The sequence below is a fragment of the Lissotriton helveticus genome, chromosome 9, assembly GCF_964261635.1.
Source record: "Lissotriton helveticus chromosome 9, aLisHel1.1, whole genome shotgun sequence".
Taxonomy (NCBI): Eukaryota; Metazoa; Chordata; class Amphibia; order Caudata; family Salamandridae; genus Lissotriton; species Lissotriton helveticus.
The window spans coordinates 930,134,315-930,158,583 of record NC_136070.1 but is presented as its reverse complement, the minus strand read 5'-3'; the positions used below and the strand labels follow the sequence as shown (position 1 = coordinate 930,158,583).

The 24,269-nt window shown below is 43.3% G+C and overlaps 1 protein-coding gene across 6 annotated transcripts in view; it reads right to left on the bottom strand.

Annotated features, from left to right (window-relative positions):
- LOC144782023 (cytochrome P450 2G1-like) overlaps positions 1-24,269 on the bottom strand; it is a 701,349-nt gene that overhangs the window by 397,445 nt on the left and 279,635 nt on the right. For all 6 annotated transcript variants that reach the window (XM_078661140.1, XM_078661139.1, XM_078661142.1 and 3 more), the window contains exon 3: positions 21,236-21,398. In XM_078661140.1, the coding sequence (XP_078517266.1) occupies positions 21,236-21,398 (163 nt within the window). The remainder of the gene's footprint in view (positions 1-21,235; positions 21,399-24,269) is intronic.

Here is a 24,269-nt window from a genome sequence, read left to right as displayed (position 1 = left end):
CATGGTTTGGATCATGTAGCCAGAAGGTAATTAGTACAGTCTTCATTAAATTGCAATAATGGCTCATATGTTTCAGGCCCTGGTTGAAGAATCTGAGTTGATACATGTAATTTCATCTTTATAGGAAAATTTCATTGTTAGGAACTCAGCAGCCCTCAAAAGCACCACTGGAAGCAAACTACTTTCCTGCATTGGTGCCCAAAGTGAGTTTAGCTCTGTTTTGTGAGATGTGTCCAACCCACTGTTATTTTTTAAGTCCAAATACAATGCATATTCAGTCTAATGAAAGGGCAGCATTGTTTCCTCCTACCATCCTCACCAGTGTCCTGAAGGACATTGAGGCAGAGGTCTTTGATCAGAATCCACTGATAAAAACAGGATAAGCTTTCATGATTTCGTGGCACAACATAGACCTTGAGAGGGTCAACGTCGGATCAGAGTATGGAATCGGAATCAGATCACTGATCAGCACCGGTAGAGTTGTTGTCAGGACAGGAGGAAGACTGCGTGAACCTTTAAAAACTTTAAAAATCTTTAAAATCTTTAAAAACTTGGCTTTTCCCACAATCCGGTTAACTCTTTACCCCTTTCTCAGTGTCAGACCAGCGCCAGGAAACCCACGGTGACAGAGCGCTTTAAAAGCTCCCCTTAACATAACATAACATAACCTTGGCACCAGAGTCAATACAGACCTGGTGGCAGCCCCAGGAGGACAGATGGCGCCGGTGTGGGACATGCCAGTGAAAGTCCAACTGGAGACACCTGCAGCTTCATGGAACCGGAAGGAGCACTAGAGGCAGCTGGAACTGCACCAACAATTTGCAGCATTGCCTTTTTGAAGGCCGCTATTTGCTACAGAGTCAAAATCATTCCAGGGAACTAAGATGCACCAGAGCTAATGTGAATTATTCAAAGGCAGTGGACTTCTGGCAAGTGTGACCTATATCTTGACACCCTGTTGCTTTCTTGATAGACTTCGAGTGGCAGATGGGAATGAGTCCTGTGTGGAATTCTTACGCTTATGCTAAGAGTTTTATTTTGAATTACATTACCTGGAGTGGTTAGATCACAACTTCTTCTTATGCTTGCCTAGAAGACATTTAGCCTCCCAGTCCTGAATCTCCTTCAGGTGCATGAAGGCACAGTTGTCACATGACTTAAGAGTCATGATTGAAGCCCAAGGGCAACAGGTATGTAAGGATCCATGACCAACATGCTGTTTTCTTGAATCCTCCCACTCTCAGTGGGAACACTGTACCCTTGCACACAGTTGTAAAGTTTAGTGTAGTTAACTGAAGTCCTTTCAAAGTTGAGAGCTAAACTCTATTTCTGAGTCGAAGGGTGCAGAAAGAAGGAACAGACATCAGCGCGTAGAGGAGGTGCTTTTATTTGGTTTCACTCTCCCACTTCAGGGGCAGTAAGCAGTAAAGAGTCATCATAGAGCCAAACAAAGACATCTGTCTGTACCCAGGGGCATTGTTACGAAACTCTCCAAATCCAGTCTGGTGCCTAGGGGTATTCTAAAGGTGAGGAATCTGAGGTTACATGTATCCATCTAAAATATCTTCACCACAGAAGCAAGTTTTTCTTCTGAATAAATTTTTCATGAGATTTCTCACCGTATGAATAAGTCCCAGTGCAATACATCCCAGGGAAGTGGGACAGTTAACCAAGAAAACCATGCAACTCATCTCCGGCAAAGTGCCTATTACTGGGTGCCTGAGAAAAGAGGCAATAATGGATTGCAAAAGTATGCAATGGCGACCATGTTGCTGCCCAGCAATTGGGACTCCTCTGGATAAAGCCACTGAAACAGTTATGGCCTCGATAGAAGGGCCTTACTGAGCAAGAACATGGCAGTTTTTGATAGAGAGGGTGATCCAAAATAGTGCACTTAGTCACTGTCTTGCCCTTCTAGGCTCCAGCAAAGCCCACAAGGAACTGATCGGCCACTCTATCTTCTTCAGTGCTTTCAATGTATTAGGAAACAGCAAGCCTGGGGTCCAGTCTATGAACTCATTCCTCTTCCTTGGTTGGATGCGGAGGAGGGAGAAAAATTAGAAGAGTGATAGACTGGGCCATTTGTAAGGCCAAAACCACCTTGGGTAGGAAGAATGGTGCGATGCAAAGATCTTCTTATCCTTGACAGAAAACAATGAAGGGTAAATAAACTCAAGGGCCTGAAATTCTCTGAACTGGATAGCAGAAATAATCAACAGCATCAGAACTGTTTTTAGAGGTAGGAGCTAAACCGGACAACTGTGCGATGGATCAAATGGAAACGTCATCAAGAAAGTCATCTGAATCCACTGAGCCACAACAAAGGGAGAGGGAGGAAACAAGTAAGGAAAACCTTTATAAAAATATACCTTCAATTGTGACTTAAACAGGGAAGGTTGATAAGAAAGGCACATAAATTCAGAGTCAGCTGTCTCCCACCTTCCCACACTGTACACAGTGCACTGGATAACAACAGAATGAGTGGAAACATCGTCAGGAGGCCTCTTGACTAGCTAATCCTGAAGTCTTTCCTCTGGTAACCATCCAGGGGGAAGTGTAACTCACAAAAATGAGGACTCTTCCTGTTCTGAGAGGTGGCAAAGATGTCTGAAAGCAGAACCCCAATCGGAAGAAGATTGCCTCGGTCCCCTATGTAGCACAAATTAGTGGTCTTCCAGCGAGAAATGACTGAGAACATCTGCCCTCACACTGATGAAGCCTGCCAGGTGAGCTTCCATTGAGGAGGTTCCCCATTGCTATGCATACTTCCATAAGCAAATCTCCACCCAATATGGTGTCCATGACTCCATTCCTCCATGCTTGTTCATATAGTAGACCGTGGAGGTGTTGTCTAAAAGAATAATTGGAAATGATGGAAAGAATCTGATGGAACAGTGTGAAGCCTTCAGGGCAAGGCATACCAATTGCACATTGAGGATGTTGATGTGCAGGTGCTACTTCAACATGGACACAGGCCCCATACATCTCTATCATCCTGAGCTCAGCAAGAAGTCTGCCTTGGACACAATAGCTTGAGCTTATGGGGGTTGAAAGAGTGACCTCTCCGGCAGATGCAGACGTCCACCCACCAGTGCAGATCTTGATACACCATCTGGATGATCTGTATCCCAGATATGAGGATCCCAGTGCCTCCACATCAAAACTCAGGGCCATTGCCCACCGTCTGTGAGGTGGGCAATGGCCCATCTGTGAGGTACCAAGAAGATACAAGAGGTCTTAAGGCTTAGCAGGCGAAATACTTGCAGGACTGAGATCCAAGCCTGAATCAGACACATAAGAATTGTTTCCTGAGTTTCTGAGATCCTCTGAGGAGGGATGTCCTTCATAAGGGTTTTTTCCTACCTCACTGTAAAAAAGCCAGCAGTTGTGGAGGAGTAAGGGGAGTGTTTTAAATGTTGATAATATAGCCATGGTCATGGAGAAGAAACATCAGTTTGCTTGGGATTTCACCCTCACAAGTCAAGTCATCCAAGTCTGGAAGTACATGGAGCCCAGACTCCTGAAAGAAACTTACTATAACCACCAGCACCTCACACATATGCTTGGGACTATCATTAGTTGAAACATGAGGACTACAAACTGAAAGGGGTGGGAGTCATTGGGAGTCTCAAGTAGCATATGTGTGCAAGGAGGATTGGTAGATGAAAGTAAACATACTGGAGAAACAAAGGCAAGAAATAATTCCGAAGTACAAGGTCACAGGACTACAGCTAGGGACAGCAGTTTATACAGCCCTCCATCTTTCTTGGACACCATGAAGCAATGGGAATACAATCTCATGCCATTTTCTTCAGGAGACACAATGTCTGTGGCCCATTATTCCAGTAAGGCAAAGACCACTGTCTCCAAGATTGAGACATAAGTCACTGAATACGTGCTGAAGGAGCCAACAATTGCCGACTAGATGAAATCCAACTGTCTGAAGCTAAACACCGACAAGACGGAAGTTGTGATGTTCAGTAAGAGCTCCTCACCATGTGACTCCACCTGGTAGCCGTCAGGGCAATGATCGGCACCCACCCCCATCACAACCACCAAGACCCTCAGGATTATCATCAAATGCAAACTTGGCATGACTGCTAAAGTACACACCATCACTGCCTCATGCTTCCACAACATGAAAAGGAAGATTTTCAAATGGCTCCCAACTAAGACCCCAAAAACCGTCATCCATGCCAATGACACCAGAAAAGAAAACTGGACTATGGGAAGGCAGCAGACCATTCAGAATGCCAGAATCATTCTCAGACTCCCATGCCACACACACATCTGGCCTCACTTTAAGGAGCGACACTGGCTGCCCATGCTCAAATGAGCACAATTCAAACTCCTCACCCACACTTTCAAGGCTATACATACCTTTGGCCCACCATACCTCAACAATCACATCTGCTTTCACACACCCTCAAGACACCTCCGCTTCTTGAGGGTGTGTGATTGACCTGCTGCTACAATTCCAAGTCCCCCCTCACATCTTGAATTCCACAAGAAGCTGGAGATCTGGTTCTTTGAGAGATAACATTAGGCCCCAGGCATGGCTAGATTCACAGTTGCTTCGTGCCATGAAACCCACCTGGGTGAGAGTCCGCATTACAAATCTTCATAAAATAACAAGGAGAGGGGTGGTATGAAAGGGAAGATGGAAATAAAGAATGTAATAATGAGATCAAAATGGCCCGAACCTGGGATTTCCTTGGGGTACTGTGAGGGGACTTGGGGGACAAGATAAATCTGCACCTGACACTATGGTCCGAAACACCTTACAGGAGCACACAGTCTGATTCAACATACTTCTGTGGGCAGTGTAAGACTTTGAGGAAGTCATGAAGCCCAAATTAGGTGCCCTGGCACAAGTTCTGGGACTACTCCATGCATATCACAAGAAACTGAAAGAACAGGTGGATCCACAGGTCGACCGTTGGTATTGCTCGAACCGACAGTACCCAAAATGGGCTCCACCATCAGCCACTTACAAGAGCAACTGTGATTGAAGGTAGATGATGTTGAAGGATGCTCTTACCAGAACAACTTATGGATAGTGGGCTTCCCAGTGGGCAAAGAGAGTCCCAGCATGCACTTGTTCCTGAAAGACTGATTGGTCGCTAAGTTTCTTTTCTGCTGAAATGATCCATAGAGTCCCTGGCAGACCACCGCTACCTGGCTTTGACTGGTGGTGGCCCAATTTTTAAATTACAGATATCACATTGTACAGACTCCCAGGGGCAGAGGCCCCTGGGCAATCAAAAACAGCTGTACCAATACTTTTCTGGACTACACTATGGAGGTTCTAAAACAACAGTAATCCTTCTTGACAGTCAAGGCCCGTCTTTGACAATTAGGGGCCAGATGTAGGTCACCCAATACCGGTCGGTAACGGCCGAAATTACCGAATTTCAGCTGTTACCGACCGGTATTTGGGAATTGACATGTAGGGGACAATTTATTTACAGAATCGGTATATTTACCGATTCGGTAAATTTACAGAGTCGGTAAAATACCGAATCGGTAAATATACACACGGAATCTCGCCACTGCCGCTGCAGGCGTAGAGTCAGCAGAATCAGCAGAGCCGGCAGAAGCGGGTGAGACGGTGGACGCAAGCACCGATCAGCCGCTACAGGTGAGAGGGGGGACAGAGACACTTGAAAGCGGTGTATCGAGCGGTGTAATGAGCGTGGCAGGGAGCTCTAATAATGCCCAGATGATGGAGGCGCTGCTCCTGGTTGAGGAAGGAATAAATAAAAAATCTACTCTGGCTCAGGACTCTGAATGGGGGAGCCTAGTGAGCCTCGACTCACAGAGAGATCAGGAAGGTGAATTTTACTCTGTGATTGAAGGCACAGACACCACCTCGAGTGAAGAGGAGGGTGGAATTTATGGGGAAAGCAGCTCCGATATGGAAGAGAATCACGGGTCGAGGGTCAAATCACACAGAAAAGAAGGAGACCTTTGGCAGGACAAGGAGGAGGAGGTGGTGGGGGAGGCTTCCCAGATAAGACCAGCAAGAAACTCTCATGGGACTACTCGGCTACCTCCAGCATGTATCAGGAGGGCATGCAAGGAGAGTTGGGAGCTACAGGAGGAAGGGAAAGCTGGAAGACACAGCAGATCACAATGGACATGATGTATGACACATTAAAACAAATGCAGTCTGAAGCTAGAATAGAGAGCCGGAGAGCACGACATGACACCAAGAAACTACAGGCGACAATAAGAAGAATGAATAAAAAGTATGAGGAGGTTGAAGAGCGAGTGGTTCAAGTGGAAGAAAGAACCGGCAGACTGGAGGAAGAGGTGACAGACTGGCAGGCATTTAAATTGGACCAATCAAAAATAACAGAGGACTTGCAGTGGAAAGTCGAGGACTATGAAAATCGCTAGAGGCGTAATAACGTGAGACTTTTGGGACTAGAGGAAGGAGTGGAGGGGCAGGACCCAAGAGGTTTTGTCATCAAGTTTTTGAAAGATGCTTTCCCGGAAGCTCAATGGCAATGGGAGTTAGAGGTGCAAAGGGCGCACAGATATCCACTGTTAGTTAAAAAGAAACGAGATGGTAGACAGGATAACTTGCCCAGAGCTATGCTGGTATTTTTTGGGAATTTTCTGGCAAGGCAAGAAATTATTGAAAAAGCCAGACCGGATTAAAAAAAAACCTCACAGGGAGTCACTTTTTTTGCCCGACCTGATTTTTGCCACGTCACTGTGGAGAGACGCTGGAGACTTAGGCAGTTAATCGCGCCCTTCCAGCGACAAGGTGCAGAGGCTTATCTGATGTTCCCGGCAAAGCTAAAAGTCATTATAGGTGGAGCCACGAGGATGGTTTTTTCAGAGATAAAGGCAGGAGAATATCTCGCAGAACTCACTGAGTTGAATAAGGGGAGAGGAAAGCAATAGAAGGTGTAAAGGGTTTAATGTACAAGGTATAAGGTAGCAGCTAGGCTTCAACATAGCGGGGGCTTGGACGTTTAGGAGGGAGGAGTGGAGAGAGAGGCGACCTTACAGCACACAGCAGCCACACATAGGTCATGAGTGACCTAGTTGCCTGTAGAAGGGAGAGGGGGGTGGGAGTAGCGGGAGTGGGGGGAAGGGGCAGGGAGGGTGGAGGGGCGGAGGGGGGGAGCACCTAGGGGTGATGGGATACTGGAAAAATACAGCACAAAAGAGTCAAAATTACTTAAAATGGAAGAGAGGGGAAGGTATATCTAATAGAATACGAAACAGGAGTAGCAGGATCTTAGGCATGAGAAAAGTAGGAAATGCTAGAAAAGACAAATGGCATTAAGGATTATCTCTCTGAATACATGTGGGTTGAATAACGGAGTCAAAAGGCAGAAAGTAGCTGCGATGCTGAGATTGGTTAAGGCAGAAATAATATGTCTGCAGGAGACACACATTGCAGGAAAAGAAAAATTTCTGCTTGATCAAATGGGGTTTGAAGTGATCGCAAATACAAAACAAGAAACTAGAACACGGGGGGTTGCCATATTAGTAAAGAAAGGCTCTGTTCAACTTAAAAGAAAAAGGGAGGATGAGGAGGGAAGATGGGTTGTTGTGGAGTCACAGACCGGGGCTGGTTGCTTCACAATTGCATCTGTATATGGTCCTAATGATGATGAGCCTGGAATGTTTGAGTATTTAGACACAGAACTAGCACTATGGCCAGAGCCGATAATATGCTGCGGGGATCTTAATGTTAATGGGCTGGATGGGACAGGATTCTTGAAAAGAGGAGAGGGGGTCGGCCGAAAGAGGAAAGTGTGCAAGGCTATCTATAACATGGTGTCACACAACGCTCTGGAGGATGTGTGGGCAAAAAAGAATCCAAGAGGGACAGGGAGTACGCATTATTCAGCCCCACACAGAACGGTAGCAAGATTAGACTACTTCTTTATTTCAAGTTCAAGCCTAAGTGGTTCACAGATAGAAAGACTGCCTAGGCTAGTTTCGGACCATAACTCTTTGATCTTAAGGCTTCTTTTGATAAATAGAGGAGCTGGAAAAAGCACCATTTGGACATTTGAGAGAGGATTACGGAGGGAGCCAGGTTATATTAGGCATATGCAGGCATATGCAGGAATGGGTCCCTCAATTTTGGGAGATTAATAGGAACTCAGCTCCCATTAATATGGTTTGGGACGCTTTTAAGGCTGGGGTTAGGGGGAAACCTTAAGTTATACACTTCTGCGGAGTAAGAAGGAAAAAATCAGTATGGATAATAGAATGAGATATCTGGAGGGACTAGAAGAGCGGCTAGTCATGGCCATAACTAAAGAAGAACCAATAGAGGGGATACTGCTGGAGATAGAATTGAACAAAGCACAGGCAGGGGAGAGTTTGGCCCAGAAGGCGGCAGGTAATTTTCTATCTAAAAAGGAGAAGTGTAAGAATTTAATGAAAGAGTAGGCCACCTCCTAGCCATTCGGACTCGGCAAAATTTGGCTGCAGGGGAGATAAAGGAAATTAGAGATCGCTCAGGAAATATAGTTAATAAACCAGAGGAAATACAGGAGGTTTTTAGGAGTTTTTATGGGAATCTCTACGAACAGAACTTAAGCAATACAGAGTTGGAGATCTCAAATTACTTGGCAGATATTCCTCATGCCACATTAAGCATAGAGGATAAAGAGAAATTAGATCTCCCTTTGACATTACAAGAAGTAAGGGATGCGGTAAATTCTCTACCAGCGGGGAAGGCTGCAGGGCCTGAACAAATACCAGCAGAATTCTATAGGACATTCTGGGACATATTGGGAGGAAACATGGTGGAAACCTTTTTGCAGGCACAGAGCGGTAGATCAATACCACATTCATGGGCAGGAGGTGATATTATAGTGATTCTAAAGAAGGATAAGTCACCATTAGAGCCAGGGTCTTATAGACCAATCACCTTGCTAAATGCTGATGCAAAAATATTCTCTAAATCACTCGCACAAAGACTGAGTAAGGTGATTGAGGGACTAGTTATCGCCTCCCAACATGGCTTTATTCCTGGGAAAGGAACTACCCACTACCCTAGGCAGATGATTACCATCCTGGATGCCGCGGAGGTCGCAGGAGACCCTGTCGCGGCCATATTTCTGGATGCCGAGAAGGCTTTTGACAGGGTCTCCTGGGACTATCTGTGGAGGGTTATGGTTTGGTTTGGGATAGGGGAGAGCTATATTAAGGCAATCCAGGCTCTTTACGCTCAACCAACAGCTAGGGTGAGAATAAATAGGAGCTATTTGAAAGCAGTTTAGATAAGACGCAGGACTAGACAGGGCTGCCCAGCCTCCCCATTGTTGTTCGCTTTATATTTAGATCCCTTCCTGAGGAAACTCACAAGCAACAATAATATCCACCCAGTCAGGCTACAAGGGACGGACTATAAGCTTTTTGCATACGCAGATGATGTGGCTATCATAACACCTAGTCCTGGGGGAGCAATTTTGGAAATTGAGCAAGAGGCATTGAACTTTGGGGAGATAGCTGGATACTCAATCAATAAAAGTAAGACACAGATCGTGCAGAATAGCTATACTACATACCCCGATATTAGAGTGGTACCTGAAGCCACATATCTCGGGATAAAAGTGTCTACGGAACTAGATAAGCTCGTAGGGCTTAACATGACACCACTATTATCCAAGGTAAAAAGAAACACAGAAAGGATTCACAATCTTCACTTGACGTTAATGGGCAGGATAAATGTCATTAAAATGATTACGTTTCCAAAATTTCTGTATATTTTTAGAGCGATACCATTATTTTTTGATCAGATATGGTTTAGGAAATTAGAAGCAGTACTTAACAGATTGATATGGGCTCAAGGGAAAACTAGAAGAGCGTACAGATATATGGTATTACCTAGGGAGAAAGGGGGTTGGGGGCCCCCAGATTTCAGACTTTATTATTTGGCAGCTGTCTTACAGTACGCACAGGGGCTTTTGGGTGGAGGAGACCTCGAGCAACAAGATGGCGACACAGGACTTACAAACACATACAGGGTATTGGTGGGGGGGAGGCTGTGAATGGTTTGTTAAACACGATTGACTACAATTACTTTAAACATACCAGATTTAAGACGCTACGGGCGGTATATAATGTATGGAATATGGTGACTAAAAAACTTGGCATAGGTAGATACAGCTTTTATACCAGGTTGTACTCAACCAGCTCACTCCCTGTGGAAATTTTCCGGGATTTAACCATGAAGGATTCGGATAATAAGGGGATCAGGAAGATAGGGGATCTACTGGATACAGCGGGTGTGGTCATGCAATTCCAGGATTTGCAAAGGAAGCACGGGATATCGGGCAATAGCTTCTTTAAGTATCTGCAGATAAGAAGCTTCCTGGCAAACAAAAGGGGTGGTTTGATAGGATTTAACCAATGTAGAATATTAGATTACCTTGAAAAGAGTGTACACAGTACAATACGCAAGTTGTATGCAGAAATGTACTGTTTGAAAAACGATGATAGAGAAAAATATGGCAGTAAATGGATAGATAAGGTGGGCTCCACAATGGAGGGATTACAGACATCTATAGACCTCGGACGAACAGTGTTATGCCCGGCGACACTGCAATCGCTGTGTACTCACTGTATCACACCCCGGCCAGAATTGCACAGTGGGGGGGAGACACTGGGACTACCTGCCCTCGGTGTGATGCGAGAGAGGCAGATATTGTACATATGTTTGCGCAATGTCCACAACTACATACACTAAAAGGGGCAAATCGAGGAATTTTTGGAGAACCCACTAGGAATTAAGATTAAATTAACAGACAAACGAGTAATCTTAGGTGTCTCGACAGGTGTAGCGGGAGACTTTAGAGAATTTCTATTTATGGTAACTGCGATATTCCGAATTGAAATTGCAAGGGCATGGCTTGACAGGGTGTCACCGACTTTTCAAATCTGGATTGCAAGGCTACTCTCTACGTATAATTTGGAGAAAGCTATATATGAAAGGAAGGGCAGAAGAGCAAGAGAACTGGGGGCAAGGATTTGGCTACCAATAGACCAATGGAAAAATAGGTCAAATAGAGAGTAGTTTAGAGAACACATGTGTCAAAAGGGACTATACAACCTTTGTTACTATTATGCTCTTGTTTAAAATTCGATCTTAGGACGAGTTAAATATACGTAATTGGTTTTTGTTATTGATATCTGTATGATTTTGATGTTGAAAACACTCCTTTGTTTTTCTTACTGTTTTATTTCTCTCTCTTTTTGTGCTGTAATATGTAATGGATAATATGGGGAAAAAATGCGGAAAAAACTTTAATAAAAAAAATATTAAAAAAATATATATATACAGATTCTGTAAATCAATATGTAGGTGGCACTGTAATCAGTGCCACAGGCCCTTACCGAATCGTTATTTACCATGGAATACGATTACATGGTAAATAACGAATTCCAGTGTACATGCACATCTGTGCATGTACACCTGTGCCATGTGGCACACAGACATGCCCTAAGGGCATGTATGTGTGTCACATGGCACACAAGCCCGAAACAGGGGTGCAACAGGGTGTCAAAGTGACACCCTGTCCCCCTTGTAAATTCGGTATTTTTACCGATTCGGTAATTACCGAATCGGTATCTGCCATTGAATCCTATGGGCTTCAAGGCCCATAGGAATCAATGACAAATACCGATTCTGTAATTACAGAATCGGTAAATACCGATTCCTACCGAATCTGTAAATATTACCGATTATTTACGTACATCTCATTTACCGATTCATGAATACCGAATCGGTAAAATTCGGTATTTATGAAGCGGTAAATGAGATTTACCTACATCTAGGCCCAGATCTCCAATATGCTTTAATATACCTGCAAAATCTGAAAAGGATATTTGATGGGTCAACAAGATTCTTTGCAACACCCTAAAAAGTATGGGAGTGGCTGGCGATGAAAGGGATCTCAGAACCTCCCACCACCCAACAGAAAAGAAAACAGAAAGCTCCTTGATAAGGTAAGTTGCATTGACTATAGGGAATATGTAATGCGTTAACACAGTAAGGACAACAATGCGGGCAGACTATGGCCTAGATGCTCCCATCAGTGCAAGTGGCATCTCCCACAGGAGCTATATGGACCTGCCAAGGAGACATCGCTAATAGCCAAGAGAACGTCAACACTGTCTTCAGGGAATACTATAGTGCATTATACTTGGTCCCAGAGAACACTTACAACTCCCTCATGGTTGACTATCTTGACAGGATCACATTATACCAGCTCACTAAACTACAAGGCCTTGGTTTTGATAAACCAATCTCCGTAAAGGAAATTTTAACAAATAGCCAGAGGCAAGTCACTGGGCAACAACGGCTTACCTGTTGAATTTTAGGCAACGTATTCCACACAGATAGCACCAAGGTTATAGCCGATACTAGAGGCATCTAAGACCCAAAGGCTACTCCTCACCTCCATGAGAGAGTCCTTAATAGGGTTCCTACCTAAACCTGGGAGTGACCACTAAGAGGTTGAGTCCTATCAGCCCTGTCCTTGCTTAACCTAGATAGTAAAGTACTGGGCAAAATATTGGCTTATCGTTTGATGCCCATTATACACCTCTTAGTACCCAGTGACCAGAATGGGTTCATACAGAGGTGTAAAATATTTCTCAATCCGCAAAGGCTCTTTATGGTCATGGACTGGGATAGGAGGATGAGATGAGATCACTGAGTGCCCTCTCTAGACATTGAGAAGGCTTCGATATGCTGAGTTGGCCTTTCCTGATGGAAGTACTGAATATAATGAGTATAGGTACAATGTTCTTGAGGTGTGTGTGTCTTCTTTACACACAACTGTTGGTGTAGGTTTGTAGGGGACCAGACAGGGATGCCCACTCTCAGTGCTGGGTTTCACTTTGGCAATGGAGCCCCTAGCGTGCTTACTGCGGACACGGACCCCCCTGGTGCCTGGAGGTTGAGAATCAATTAAATACCTTGCCTCTCTTGAGGACCTAGAAGAATTTGGTTGGATATCTGCACTGTGTGAATTGGGGAAGTCCTGCTTGTTCCCGCTTATATCTCTATTCGAGACACAGATGAACTTGATACCCAAGGTTCAGACACAGTGGCAGTCACTGTCTGCAAAATGTTAGTTCTCACTTGTTTGTTATATTGTTATTTGCTGCACTACCAATGATAATCGTAAACAAGTTTTTAGAGACCTGCGCTCCTTGTTGACAGAACTGACAGACATAGGGTGTCTCTAAATAAACTCTACCCACCATTAATGGAAGGTGGCCTAGGAGCCCCTATTTACTATGTGTACTATGCTGCCTCCCAGCTCCAATAGCCGATTCAATGGATAGTCAATAATTGAAACCCAGAGCAAGCTGATGTCTCTAGCACTATACTAATGAAGGTAGCGAAATCGACATGGGATACATATGCCACTCCATGGGGCAGACAGACACCATGTGCACTAGAGATGCTGTTGTGGACCCTCCTTGACTACTTTAAATGCACACGTTACCATGATATTCGTCCATGGCGGGAGGTAGAAATACACACCTGAGATGATCTGTTGAATGATGGACCGTGAATCCCCTTCATAGAACCCGTCATGAGATAGGACAATGTAGCTTCCTATTACGCTGTACATTGCAGAACCAACTTCATATAAAGTGAGACACCACACGCAAGGAACCTGAGGTCTAGACAGGGCTGCAGGTATTGATCACTCACAGGTTTCTCTTTTAACCTCATCACTGCGGCGCGAATTCCGCCGCAGTGCTGAACATTACGATCGCGGGCGTGGTCATGACGGCCCCCGGCCGTCATCAGCACATGCCCACGGTGACTCATGACGGCCGGGAGCCATCATGAGCATGGAAGAGGTTAAGCCATTGGAGAATATGGATGTGCAATCCCTGCTGGGGCCGGTAATACTAATCGAATGGGTGCAAGGCTCCGGTTGAGCTTGTTTGCCAGTTAGCGCTTCGGTATTGAAACCCTTTCGAGTTTTCTAAAAGAGGTGGAGTGGGACTCCTGCTACTCGGACTGCTAGTAGGGTGGGGAATAACCACTCATGCTAGTGAGGCAGAAGTGCAATATTGAACACTAGATGCCTGGCCTCTGCTGGCTGTGTACGTTGTTTGTGTATGCCGTATTTCACTTTGTGTTCTTATACAAATGCTACTTTTTTCATACAAGACAGTATTTGACTGAACAATTATTTATTGCTACTATTGAATGTACTTTGTGTTGTGAGCTGTGTTTATACCCCTGTATCTATCACCTCTCCCTGATCCTGAAACCCCCCTCCCCATGAGAACTCTTGGACTGCTCGACCTGTGCTACCACAGAAAGTCAAGGGCTGTAGGGGTACTTGGCCCAGTTGCTTGGGATCCATTGTAGTCTGGGTCCTAGGAGTAAAAGGCCTCAACCCCCACAGTTGGACCTAATATCTCCTGATTGCTCCTTGACCTCTGAAAGAGGTTCTGACAGTGGGTAGTCAATCTAGTTGGGCACCCAAGAAAGGCAGGGAATTGAAGAAAATATCTTATGAACATCAGTCAAATATACATATTTCATAACATTTCTTTTGGAAGTGTTAAATAGGAAGATATTGTCATAGCTCCCAAAATTTGAAATACCCTTTTTCCATCTTAAGAGGTGACAAATTCCTTAAAATGCAATTCTACTTGAAGTGGTTGATTTATCACACCTCTCAGTTGTTTTTTAATTAATCAGGTAAACTCTCAGTGTTCTTGCAGTTGTTTTACATATGTATCTTTAGATTTAAAATTGTTATCATATTATATGGCGGTGTTTTTTGGTTCACTATGCTACCCCAGTTTGGACCCAGCCATATGCAAATCAGTCTAGACTCTGCTCCTCGTGGGAACAGCCCAGCTTGAACTGTCAGGCTAGGTCCTCCCTGGAGCAGAGGAGTGGGAACTAACAAGGTATCCTAGGGTACCAATAAATATGGAAAACTGGACATCTGCATTTTTGATTTATGCCAGTATATATTGTGAGAAGCATACAGATAGGGCAATACCAATCTTTAAATATATGGATATAATAAGGAAAGCTCAGATACATTTTGGGGGATATGCCTGGCTTAGCTATGATGAGGAGTTCAGGGCAAGTCTAAGGTTGAACCCAGATAAACCATGGAGTGATGTGAAATTAGAATTATGCAGCAATGGATTTCTTCTACAAAGCCACCAGCAACAACACACATGGCAAGTGTCCTTCTGATAACAAATTGCCCCTTTCAGTATCACCCTGCACCAGAGAGGCTGGGTGTTTATGCAAGAGGACAAGGAACTAATGTGGGGGCATGCTGGAATTTCAACAAAGTTTCTGCCCAAGGCAGCATTGCAAATTTAGGCATGAATGTTCTAAATCTGGGGTAGGCACCCCCTTGTACAATGTTTCACAATGGCCAGTACTGGAGAGCAATGGAAACCACCCAGAGGGAGAGGATATCAGGCCCAGGCTACAACGGAGGGCTCACACACCTGTTAAAGTGTTACATTTCACACAATTCACTGAGGGCATACCTGGATTGGGAAGCAACCTTGAAACTTGAGAGGGGTTTTAGGGGAAGCTTTGATTTGGATATCAATTCACAGGGTGCTAAAGTTGCCAAGTGATTTACAATCTGCAAAAACTGTCAAACACATTGCGGCAACTAAATTGGAAAATTACTTGAAGGAAGGGGGGATTTTAAGTCCGCCATGAAGACATTGATGATATCTCCTATAGAAGTAGTTCAAAAAGGAAGGAAGGGGACTTTAGACTGATTTGTGTCTTATCTGGCCAGAAGGAATATCTGTTAATGATGTAATTGCACCAGACAACAATAGGGCAGTTTATGCTTCTGTGGATGATGCTATGAAATTGCTACATCAGAGTGGGGAGGGTGTGGAACTAGCCAAATGTGATATAAAATCTGCATTTAGACTATTGCCAATACATCCGACTGACGTTCCCCTTTTGGACATGCAATTTGAGGGGGCAATTTAAGTAGATAGAGTTCTACCAATGGCATGTGCGATATCCTTCTCACTTTTTGAGACGTAGTATATGTTTGCGTGGGCTTTTTAAAAAATGAGAAGGCACAGAGACGTTTCAAATTTCCTGGATGAGGTTCTGTTTATTGAATGGTAGGATACCGGAGAGTGGCAATTCGCTTTAGAACAGTTTAAGGAAATGGTATTGGAGTTACGAGTATGGTTAGATCCAGAAACAACTGAAGGCCCACATACAGTACTGACCTTTTTGGGCACTGAGCTAAATACTCAGGAATTGGTGCTGAGGTTGCCGTCCAGCAAAGTAATCGAAATAAGAGAATTTCTGGATGAGATGACTGGCATGAGGCATTTGAAATTGAGAAAGGTACAGAAGCTGTGTGGCTTCCCAAACTTTGCATGCAGAGTGATGCGAGGAAGGAAAACATTTTTTAGAAGATTAGGAATGACATTGTCAGGCTCAAGTTTACCACACCATAAAGTCAAAATTTCGATGGCAGTACAAACTGATTTGTGCATTTTGAGAACTTTTTTAGAGGAATTTAATGGGGTATCCATGTTTTTCCCTGAAGACCACGTGGTTTTGACCCTTTTTGGGATGGTACCTGAAGTGCTGAGAAATGGCCAGAGGACTGGTTGATACAGAAGAGTTTATTTTTTTAAATTCTTTCCATTAGTAGTAGCACTAGTGATATGAGGAAAACAATTATCCAACAGTTCACTGATGTTCAAGGTGGACATCATGACGGTGATGAATTGGTGGAAAAACAGAAAGCGAGTGAACGTAGGTTTTTACGATTATTTTTCGTGCCCAGTATGTGCCATGTGTGAACAATATGGGAGCAGAAGAATGGAAGACTCAGTTACCATACAACATTTAGGCATGCGGGGAATAAGAGTAATTGAGCTAATGGAAAGTTTGACTATCAACGTGTGTGGCAGGAGTTTAGAAACTTTGTGACAAATGCAAAGAAGCATGAATGAGCATGAAAACATTGAATGTAGATTGATAGGTTTTGACCTGCATCTAATAGACAAAGGTTTATCTCCAACTGCAATAGCTGGGAAACCAGCTGGAGTGTCTTTGCATTGGAAGTTATACTGGTGTTATGATCCTGCCCAGGGTGAGCTGTTAAGGAGAATTCTGAGTAATTGGGAAAGAGAACGCAGATCTAGTTTAATAGTGGGAGAAGCGATAATGTTTGAAATTTTGCAGAACGTTTTGGAAAGAATACAAGAATGCTGTTATGATTTCTTTGAAGTTACTGTTTTCAGACTATTCGTGCTGAGGATGTTTTTTGGTGCATTTAGGGTTTCAGAGTTAAAAGGTTCTAAGATAAGGGCAGGAGTACTACACAGCAAAGCTTGTTCAGAAGGAATGAAGTAGAGGATATGGTTAAGAAGTTAAAAAAACGATCAGTAATGTAGGGGCAGATGGTAATGGGTAAGCGAAGGAGTAAGGGCAGAGGCTTGTCCGGTGAAGGAATGGAAGAGATTTAAGCAATGACCTGGACAGGGACAGGAAAAAATATTTTGTCATAAAGGGGGACAAAGAATAAAAGCTTTTCATTTGCTAATGGTGTTGAGATTGGCTTTGAATAAAATTGGTTTGGGTCCCGGCAGGCACTGGACACACTCATTTAGAATTGGTGCAGCCACGGAACTAGCAAACCTTGGTTGGAGTTGTGGACAGACAGGAAGGATAGGCAGATGGAAATCAAAATGTTATGAATGATTTGTGAAAAAATAAGAGAGAGATGTTATGAATGATTTGTGAAAAAATAAGAGAGAGAGAACCGTTGGTAGCTTATTTGTGGTCTCATAATACATTTGCTGTTTTTGCCACAGGATGTGTGGGCGGGCCCTGGAAGAGCAAGTTGGTTATATAAATAGTGGGACATTCTTTTGTACCTTGGGCAGCAATATATGCAGATCAGCAAATATATGGCTGAAGCCTCAGATTATAAAGTAGCAGACATGAGGTCAAAGGGTGTGGGCAGAGTGGGGTGCAATGGGGCTTCTTATTTCCTTTCCCAGTAGGCTTGCTTACTCAGAAGGATTACCCTGATATGCTATTGATACATTTGGGGGCAAATGATGTGGTTAGGCAATCAGGTGTAGCATGTTTGAAGCAAATGAAAGAGGATTTACTGTTGATAAAGAGAAAGTTTGCAGGAATATCTTGAATTTGGACAGAATTTGGGCCCAGAAGACATTGGAGAGAATAGGTAGCTATTGACAAGGCAAGGAGAAAATGTAAAAGAAGAATGAGAGGTTTTTTTTGCATGGGAGTTGACATCACTATTCTATCACATGGTAGTATTAAGGAAGATAGAAGATAAGTTTTTTATTTAGGGATGATGGTGTGCATGTGTCTCAGTTCGGCAATGCTTACTACATGATGAAATTGAGGGATATAGTAGGTAAGCTATGGAATGAGAAGGTGTGGTGTAAGGGAGTTTCGAAATGATGCTGGCCATTGCAGTCTTGTGGAGGGGGCGCGGAAAACACCCTTCGGGCAGTGGCGTAATGAAACTTGAGGGGTCCATCAGCAAAGTTCATGGAGGGGTGATCCTGTAGACCCACTCAGCTTCTCTGAGGCCAGGGTTATGTGCTGAGAGCGCCCCCTAGAACTCGCCCCCCCCCCTTACTGCAGGGGCTGTGTGGGACTTTGTTATGCCACTGCTTTCAGGGTTTTCCTGGATGGAGGGAGTTTGGGGGGCAGGGAGGAGAAGACGAAGTTTGGGACTTTGGAGCAGAAATGGAGGTTTCAATTGGCAATAGTTGGTTGGGTGAGAGAAGAGAGAGAGAGACAGACTGGGTAATGCAAGGGGGCAGTACATTTAAGAAGAATGAGATTTCTGGGTAGGGTCACCTGGTTGGAGAATGGTTTGTACACCTGAGGGATTTGTTTAAGGGAGGGTGGTTTGTCAGTAGTTTGATGTATAAGTGAGGTTGATACTATGTTGTATTTGCATTTGAATTAATCCATCCAACTACAAACCTGTCCTCATAAAGTAACCTTTAATGCTACATGATGGTTTGTAGTATGTGATTATTTCACAACTGTCCTCATAAGCAGGATGAAATCTCCGAGTTTGAAAACAACCACAACAGACTTGTGTTGTCTCTGCACCCACACTGAGTACAAACAAGCATGCTGTTTCTGCAGCAACTCAAGAGTGTAAACTAACCTATGCTGTCTTTGCAGTACCCAGCGAGCAAACTGACTTGTGCTGCCCCTGCAGCCATAAACCCAACTTGTGATTCATCTGCCTGCGGCAATATGGAATGGAGCACTTAGGAGACTTAACAAGTCTCACCCACTATTTTGCATTTTCATCTATTTAAACCCCTTCCTGGACTTCTCGCTGCTTAGCTTTGAGATTTAAGGGACAGTGAGGCACTTTTCCATGCAACTGCAGGCCGAAGTGGGAGCCTTCAGCCACCTTTTGCAGAAGCACATCCAGGAAGATATTGAGGGAGGTCACAGGGATCTTTGCACTGATAAGAGACTCAAGTATGGAGTCACACTCTGCTGGGGACATGGGTGGCTGAGGCCAGATGAAAGATGCATGCCAATTTACTTACCATGTAGCTTGTTTCTTAGAGGAGTAGAGAAACCTTAAAGACTAGACTGTTGAAGAGCTTGGCATTAATATTTAAGCATATCAAGAATTAGTGAAAGTGTATGGCAATGCCAAAGTCTTAAAAAAAGCCTAGCACTTGTGTTTGCTTACTTGAGGAAATTGGTTAGCACTATAATAGTTGAGTTCATAGTTTCTGTGTTTTGCGTGAGTGAGCTTCCTTTGAATAAGAAAGCCCTTTTATAAGTGGATAAGAGAATAGATCCAAGAATTTGAGGAATACGAACACTGACATTAATACTGAGGTATTAGATATTGTTATGACAGGATATGAATACAGAATATAATGGATTATAAACAATGATATGTAAACCTCTTCTAGTAGTGAGAAAGCAACTGCTGCGCGTGCCTACTATTCTTTATATTGTGCCTACAGGCCTAGGGTTTTGAGGAAGAAATACTCTTTGTGAAAACTTGGACTGATAAGGGCAGGACAGCTCTATGAAGTGGAATTGTAACCAAATGGCACTCAAGAAGATCCGAGGGGTGGTTTACCTTGGGGAGGCACTGATAATTATGGAATACAACTTTCAATTGGCAATAGAATGAATCATTCCTCACAAGAAAACATGCAAATTGTCCCTTTATTATTTTCTTTGTTGTTTTAGTTGGTTTGTTCCAAAATCCCCTTTCCCTTCGAGATTTTACTCTGTCAATATTTAATTGATAATCAGCTTAGCAGCTGAACGCTTATGAGGGATCATAGGTCCATGCTGTCTCAGCGTCTTAGCAGGGATAAAACCATGTTCAAAGGTGCCAAGGCTCTGACAGGTGGTAAGAGGTAATCCATTTCTGACCAACCATCCCCTGTCCATCGGTGATCTTACCATTCATAGTCAAGGCATCTGAATCTGAGCCAAAAATCTATAAATGGGTAAACCTTTGAGACCTCGGCCCCCTTAGCTACTTCAGCCCAGAGATTCCAAGAGGAAAGGATCTAGCACATCCAGTCGGAAGGGCTCGATGTGTTGGTGGTTCAGCCTTGGTTTTTAAAGTGCTAGTATACCTTCTAAAATCGAGAAAGAGTCCAGCCTTGGCAACAAGACCAGATTCTCAATGGTCCAGGGAACAGTATGGTGTATAGTGTATTCTCTGGGAAAATCACTGAGGAAAATGTTCCTTAGTCAGTAACTTACTTCTTGGGTAGGGCGTCCTCTTGAGGGTTATACAAAAATAATGTGGCTTTCATGCTACTTGATGCATGTGTTCCTTTTAGGAGACATTGGATCTAGTCACTGTTGAAAGATGATACTTTAATCAGTAAGATGCCACAAGAGAGCTGTGCACCTGGTCAGTGAGGCACAGAAAATTAGAAACTGATTTCACTGCGCCGATTTGTGCATAAGATACCCCACTGATGTGACACCCAGAAGCAAAGTAACAACGTGAGCCATTTGGCTCAAATTGGTGGCACTCTGGCCCATTCTGGGTTTTCTGTACCAGTCTGAGGACTGGAAGTAGTACTCATACAGTGAGGAATCAGCAGGAAGAAATAATCATTAGAATATGTTTTTAGAAGTAGCCGCATTATTGTCATGATACTTCCTCCAGCACAGTTATGATATTTTCATAGCACCTACCGTATCCTCCAATCACTTTTTCACCAGATTTTATAATATGACGCCCGCTGAACTCTTCTGCATGATTCACCAGTGCATCTTTCACTGTGTCATATCCACAAAGTACCACAACTGGCGCAGACCCCATCCAGACAGTGAACACTGGGCCATACTCCTTACTGAGCTGAGGAAGGAGAAATGCTTAGTTTATTATTTAAAGAAATGACAAAAATTATATTGTTTAATATAGAACAAAGTTAGACAAAAAGACTCTCGGAACTCTAGAGTACTTCAAAGTTACAAGTATTTAACCTTGATAAGTTTTTGTACCCATATGGCAAGGATCTATTCACTCACAGGTAAACGCCCAGAGATAGAGTTTGACAGAATTTCTTAGAACAAAATTACGTCTATTTATTTCATACAAAAGAGGTTATACATGTAAGATAAAAGTAACAATTATAGCAATTTTAGACAGGATCGAATACACTCAAGATAAACCCCAACATCCATATGGATGGCATAATAATTCTTTGGGAATGACGTGCATCAATTCAAGTCAGCAAATACAGAGACAGCCGACACGTGTTTCTTCACATCCAATAACTTCCTCAAGGCTTTTTACAAAAACGTTGCAGGTCCTGGAATGACCGGTATGTTGATGAACTAGCTGTGCGGATCGCTCAATTGTTCTTGTTGGTACTAAGGAATGAACAAAGCCCGTAGTCATTTGTATAAGGGCTGGTACTAGTTGCAAGACAATTCTTTGGGCAGCTCTCTTTAAGAATAATTAAGCTCGATTTCCTAAGTGGTAGTCAAAATTGATGTCCTGAATGGAGGATGGCGTGCATAAACAACAGAATATCGATAGGGGCCTATCATAGCTTGCAAGATTTACTATTCACGTCAACAACACCATATCCTGGAATTTTGACTACCACTTAGGAAATGGATCTTAATTATTCTTAAAGAGAGCTGCCCAAAGAATTGTCTTGCAGCCAGTACCAGCCCTTATACAAATGACAACAGGCTTTGTTCATTCCTTAGTACCAACATGAACGATTGAGCGATCCGCACGACTAGTTCATCAACATACCGTTCATTGCAGGACCTGCAACGTTTTTGTTAAAAAGCCTTGAGGAAGTCACTAGATGTGACGAAACAAGTGTCGGCTGTCTCTGTATTTGCTCACTTGGATTGATGCACGTCATTCCCAAAGAATTGTTATTCCATTTATATAGATGTTGGGATTTATCTCGAGTGTATTCGATCATGTCTAAAATTGCCATAATTGATACTTTTAGCTTACATGTATAACCTCTTTTGTATGAAATAAATTGACGTAATTTTGTTCTAAGGAATTCTGTCAAACTCTATCTCTGGTTGTTTACCTGTGAGTGAATAGATCCTTGCCATATGGGTACAAAAACTTATCAAGGTTAAATACTTATAACTTTGAAATACTCTAGAGTGCCGGGATTCGCTTTGTCGCATTTTGGTATACTTGGACCCTTGAGATCTCAGTGTCTTTTTGCACCCATGGTAGTAGGGTGCTAGAAATCCTGAGGGGCACCTTAACTTATTTAATTGTTTGTTATGACATACAAATCAGAAACTCCATTTGCAAGCCCTGTATATATTTACAATTCTGTGATGTGCAACCTGTTTGTACTCTACTACCATTGTTGTTGTAAAGAACAAAGTTCCTCAGTATATTCATTACATTAAGTACACTTAGATTAGCAATTTCCATGACAACACCACCACTCAGTGAACAATACTGTAAACTATACCAAACCTACAGTGTAGGGCAAACAAAGACAAGCACACAATTTGATCATGAGGTCCTAGAAGGGATACACATTTGTGCATCCATGGTGCATGTTAATGCCAGAAGCCATCTGATCGGCTAACCAGAAACAGGTAAACTCTTTGAAGTTGTTTTTGCTGTACAGAGGTAAAGGAGCTCTAAAGATTCTTCCACAAGGCATCCTTTTTTTTCGGTATGTAAATGCCTGCATGTGGCAGTGTGGGAGCTTGTCTAAAGAATGTTAAAATCTGACTACTGTCCTACTCCTACCAGTTAGCTCAGTCTATTAGGAGGCTTGGGTTCAAATCCAGCTTCTGTCACACATATGAAGATTATCTGGAAGGCTAAAAGAAGGAAGGTATTGTGATCTTGTTTTATGTGGGGTACTGCTAGGTTAACATTTAGAATTTTCAGTGATACATTTTCTGTTGTCATGGTGCTGTCCTCGTAATCCAGCAGCTGTGGCAGTTGCCACTAACTGTTGAGAGAAGCACCACGTTGTCAAGAGATCTTCTTGAATAAAATTTATGAGGATAATAGTAGACATGTCTGCGTCTAATTACAACTTATTTTGGTGACGATCTTACAGTCAGTCAAGCGGGTGCTAAGCTCTTCAAACATGGTTAAGGACCTAAGCGTTGAAAGAGCTCACAGTTAAGTGCTTGTTTGTGCTGAGATTCAGAGGTAAATCACTGTTGATGAAGCGGTCCCCTAAAGTGTGAAAGCACACATGGCAAGCGCAGTTAATCGCATTGTATCACAGTCGGGGAGTACTGAGGCCACAGCGAGTACAACAGTGCCAAGTACAGAGTTATGTGGGGAGCGTTCTCTTAGGCCCAACTACTGAAGTGACAGATGGTTGAAGGCTGCGTGGGTGTACGCAGAGTGCTGTTGTTGAAAAGCTTGGAAAGCTCTGGTGAAAGGGGCTTCTCAAGTATGTGAATTGAGGCGCGCACACATGTCTATACCTTTAAAAGAAAATATTTAAAGGGGAAACGCACACAGTTATGTAGGGCATTTCAGATCCCGCTGACACTCAAGAAGCTTACTGACTAGTGTTTTGGGACACTGAGTGAACATTTCTAAGATCCATAGTTGAAATATTTCCAACAGATATGTACACTATCAGTGTGACTGTGTGAAAAAGTATAAACATGGATGTGACAGCATTGGATGTCACTGCATGTTCAGCTACACTACATTTTTTAGCACAACCAAGGCACTCCTTCCATTGAATGAGTGGAT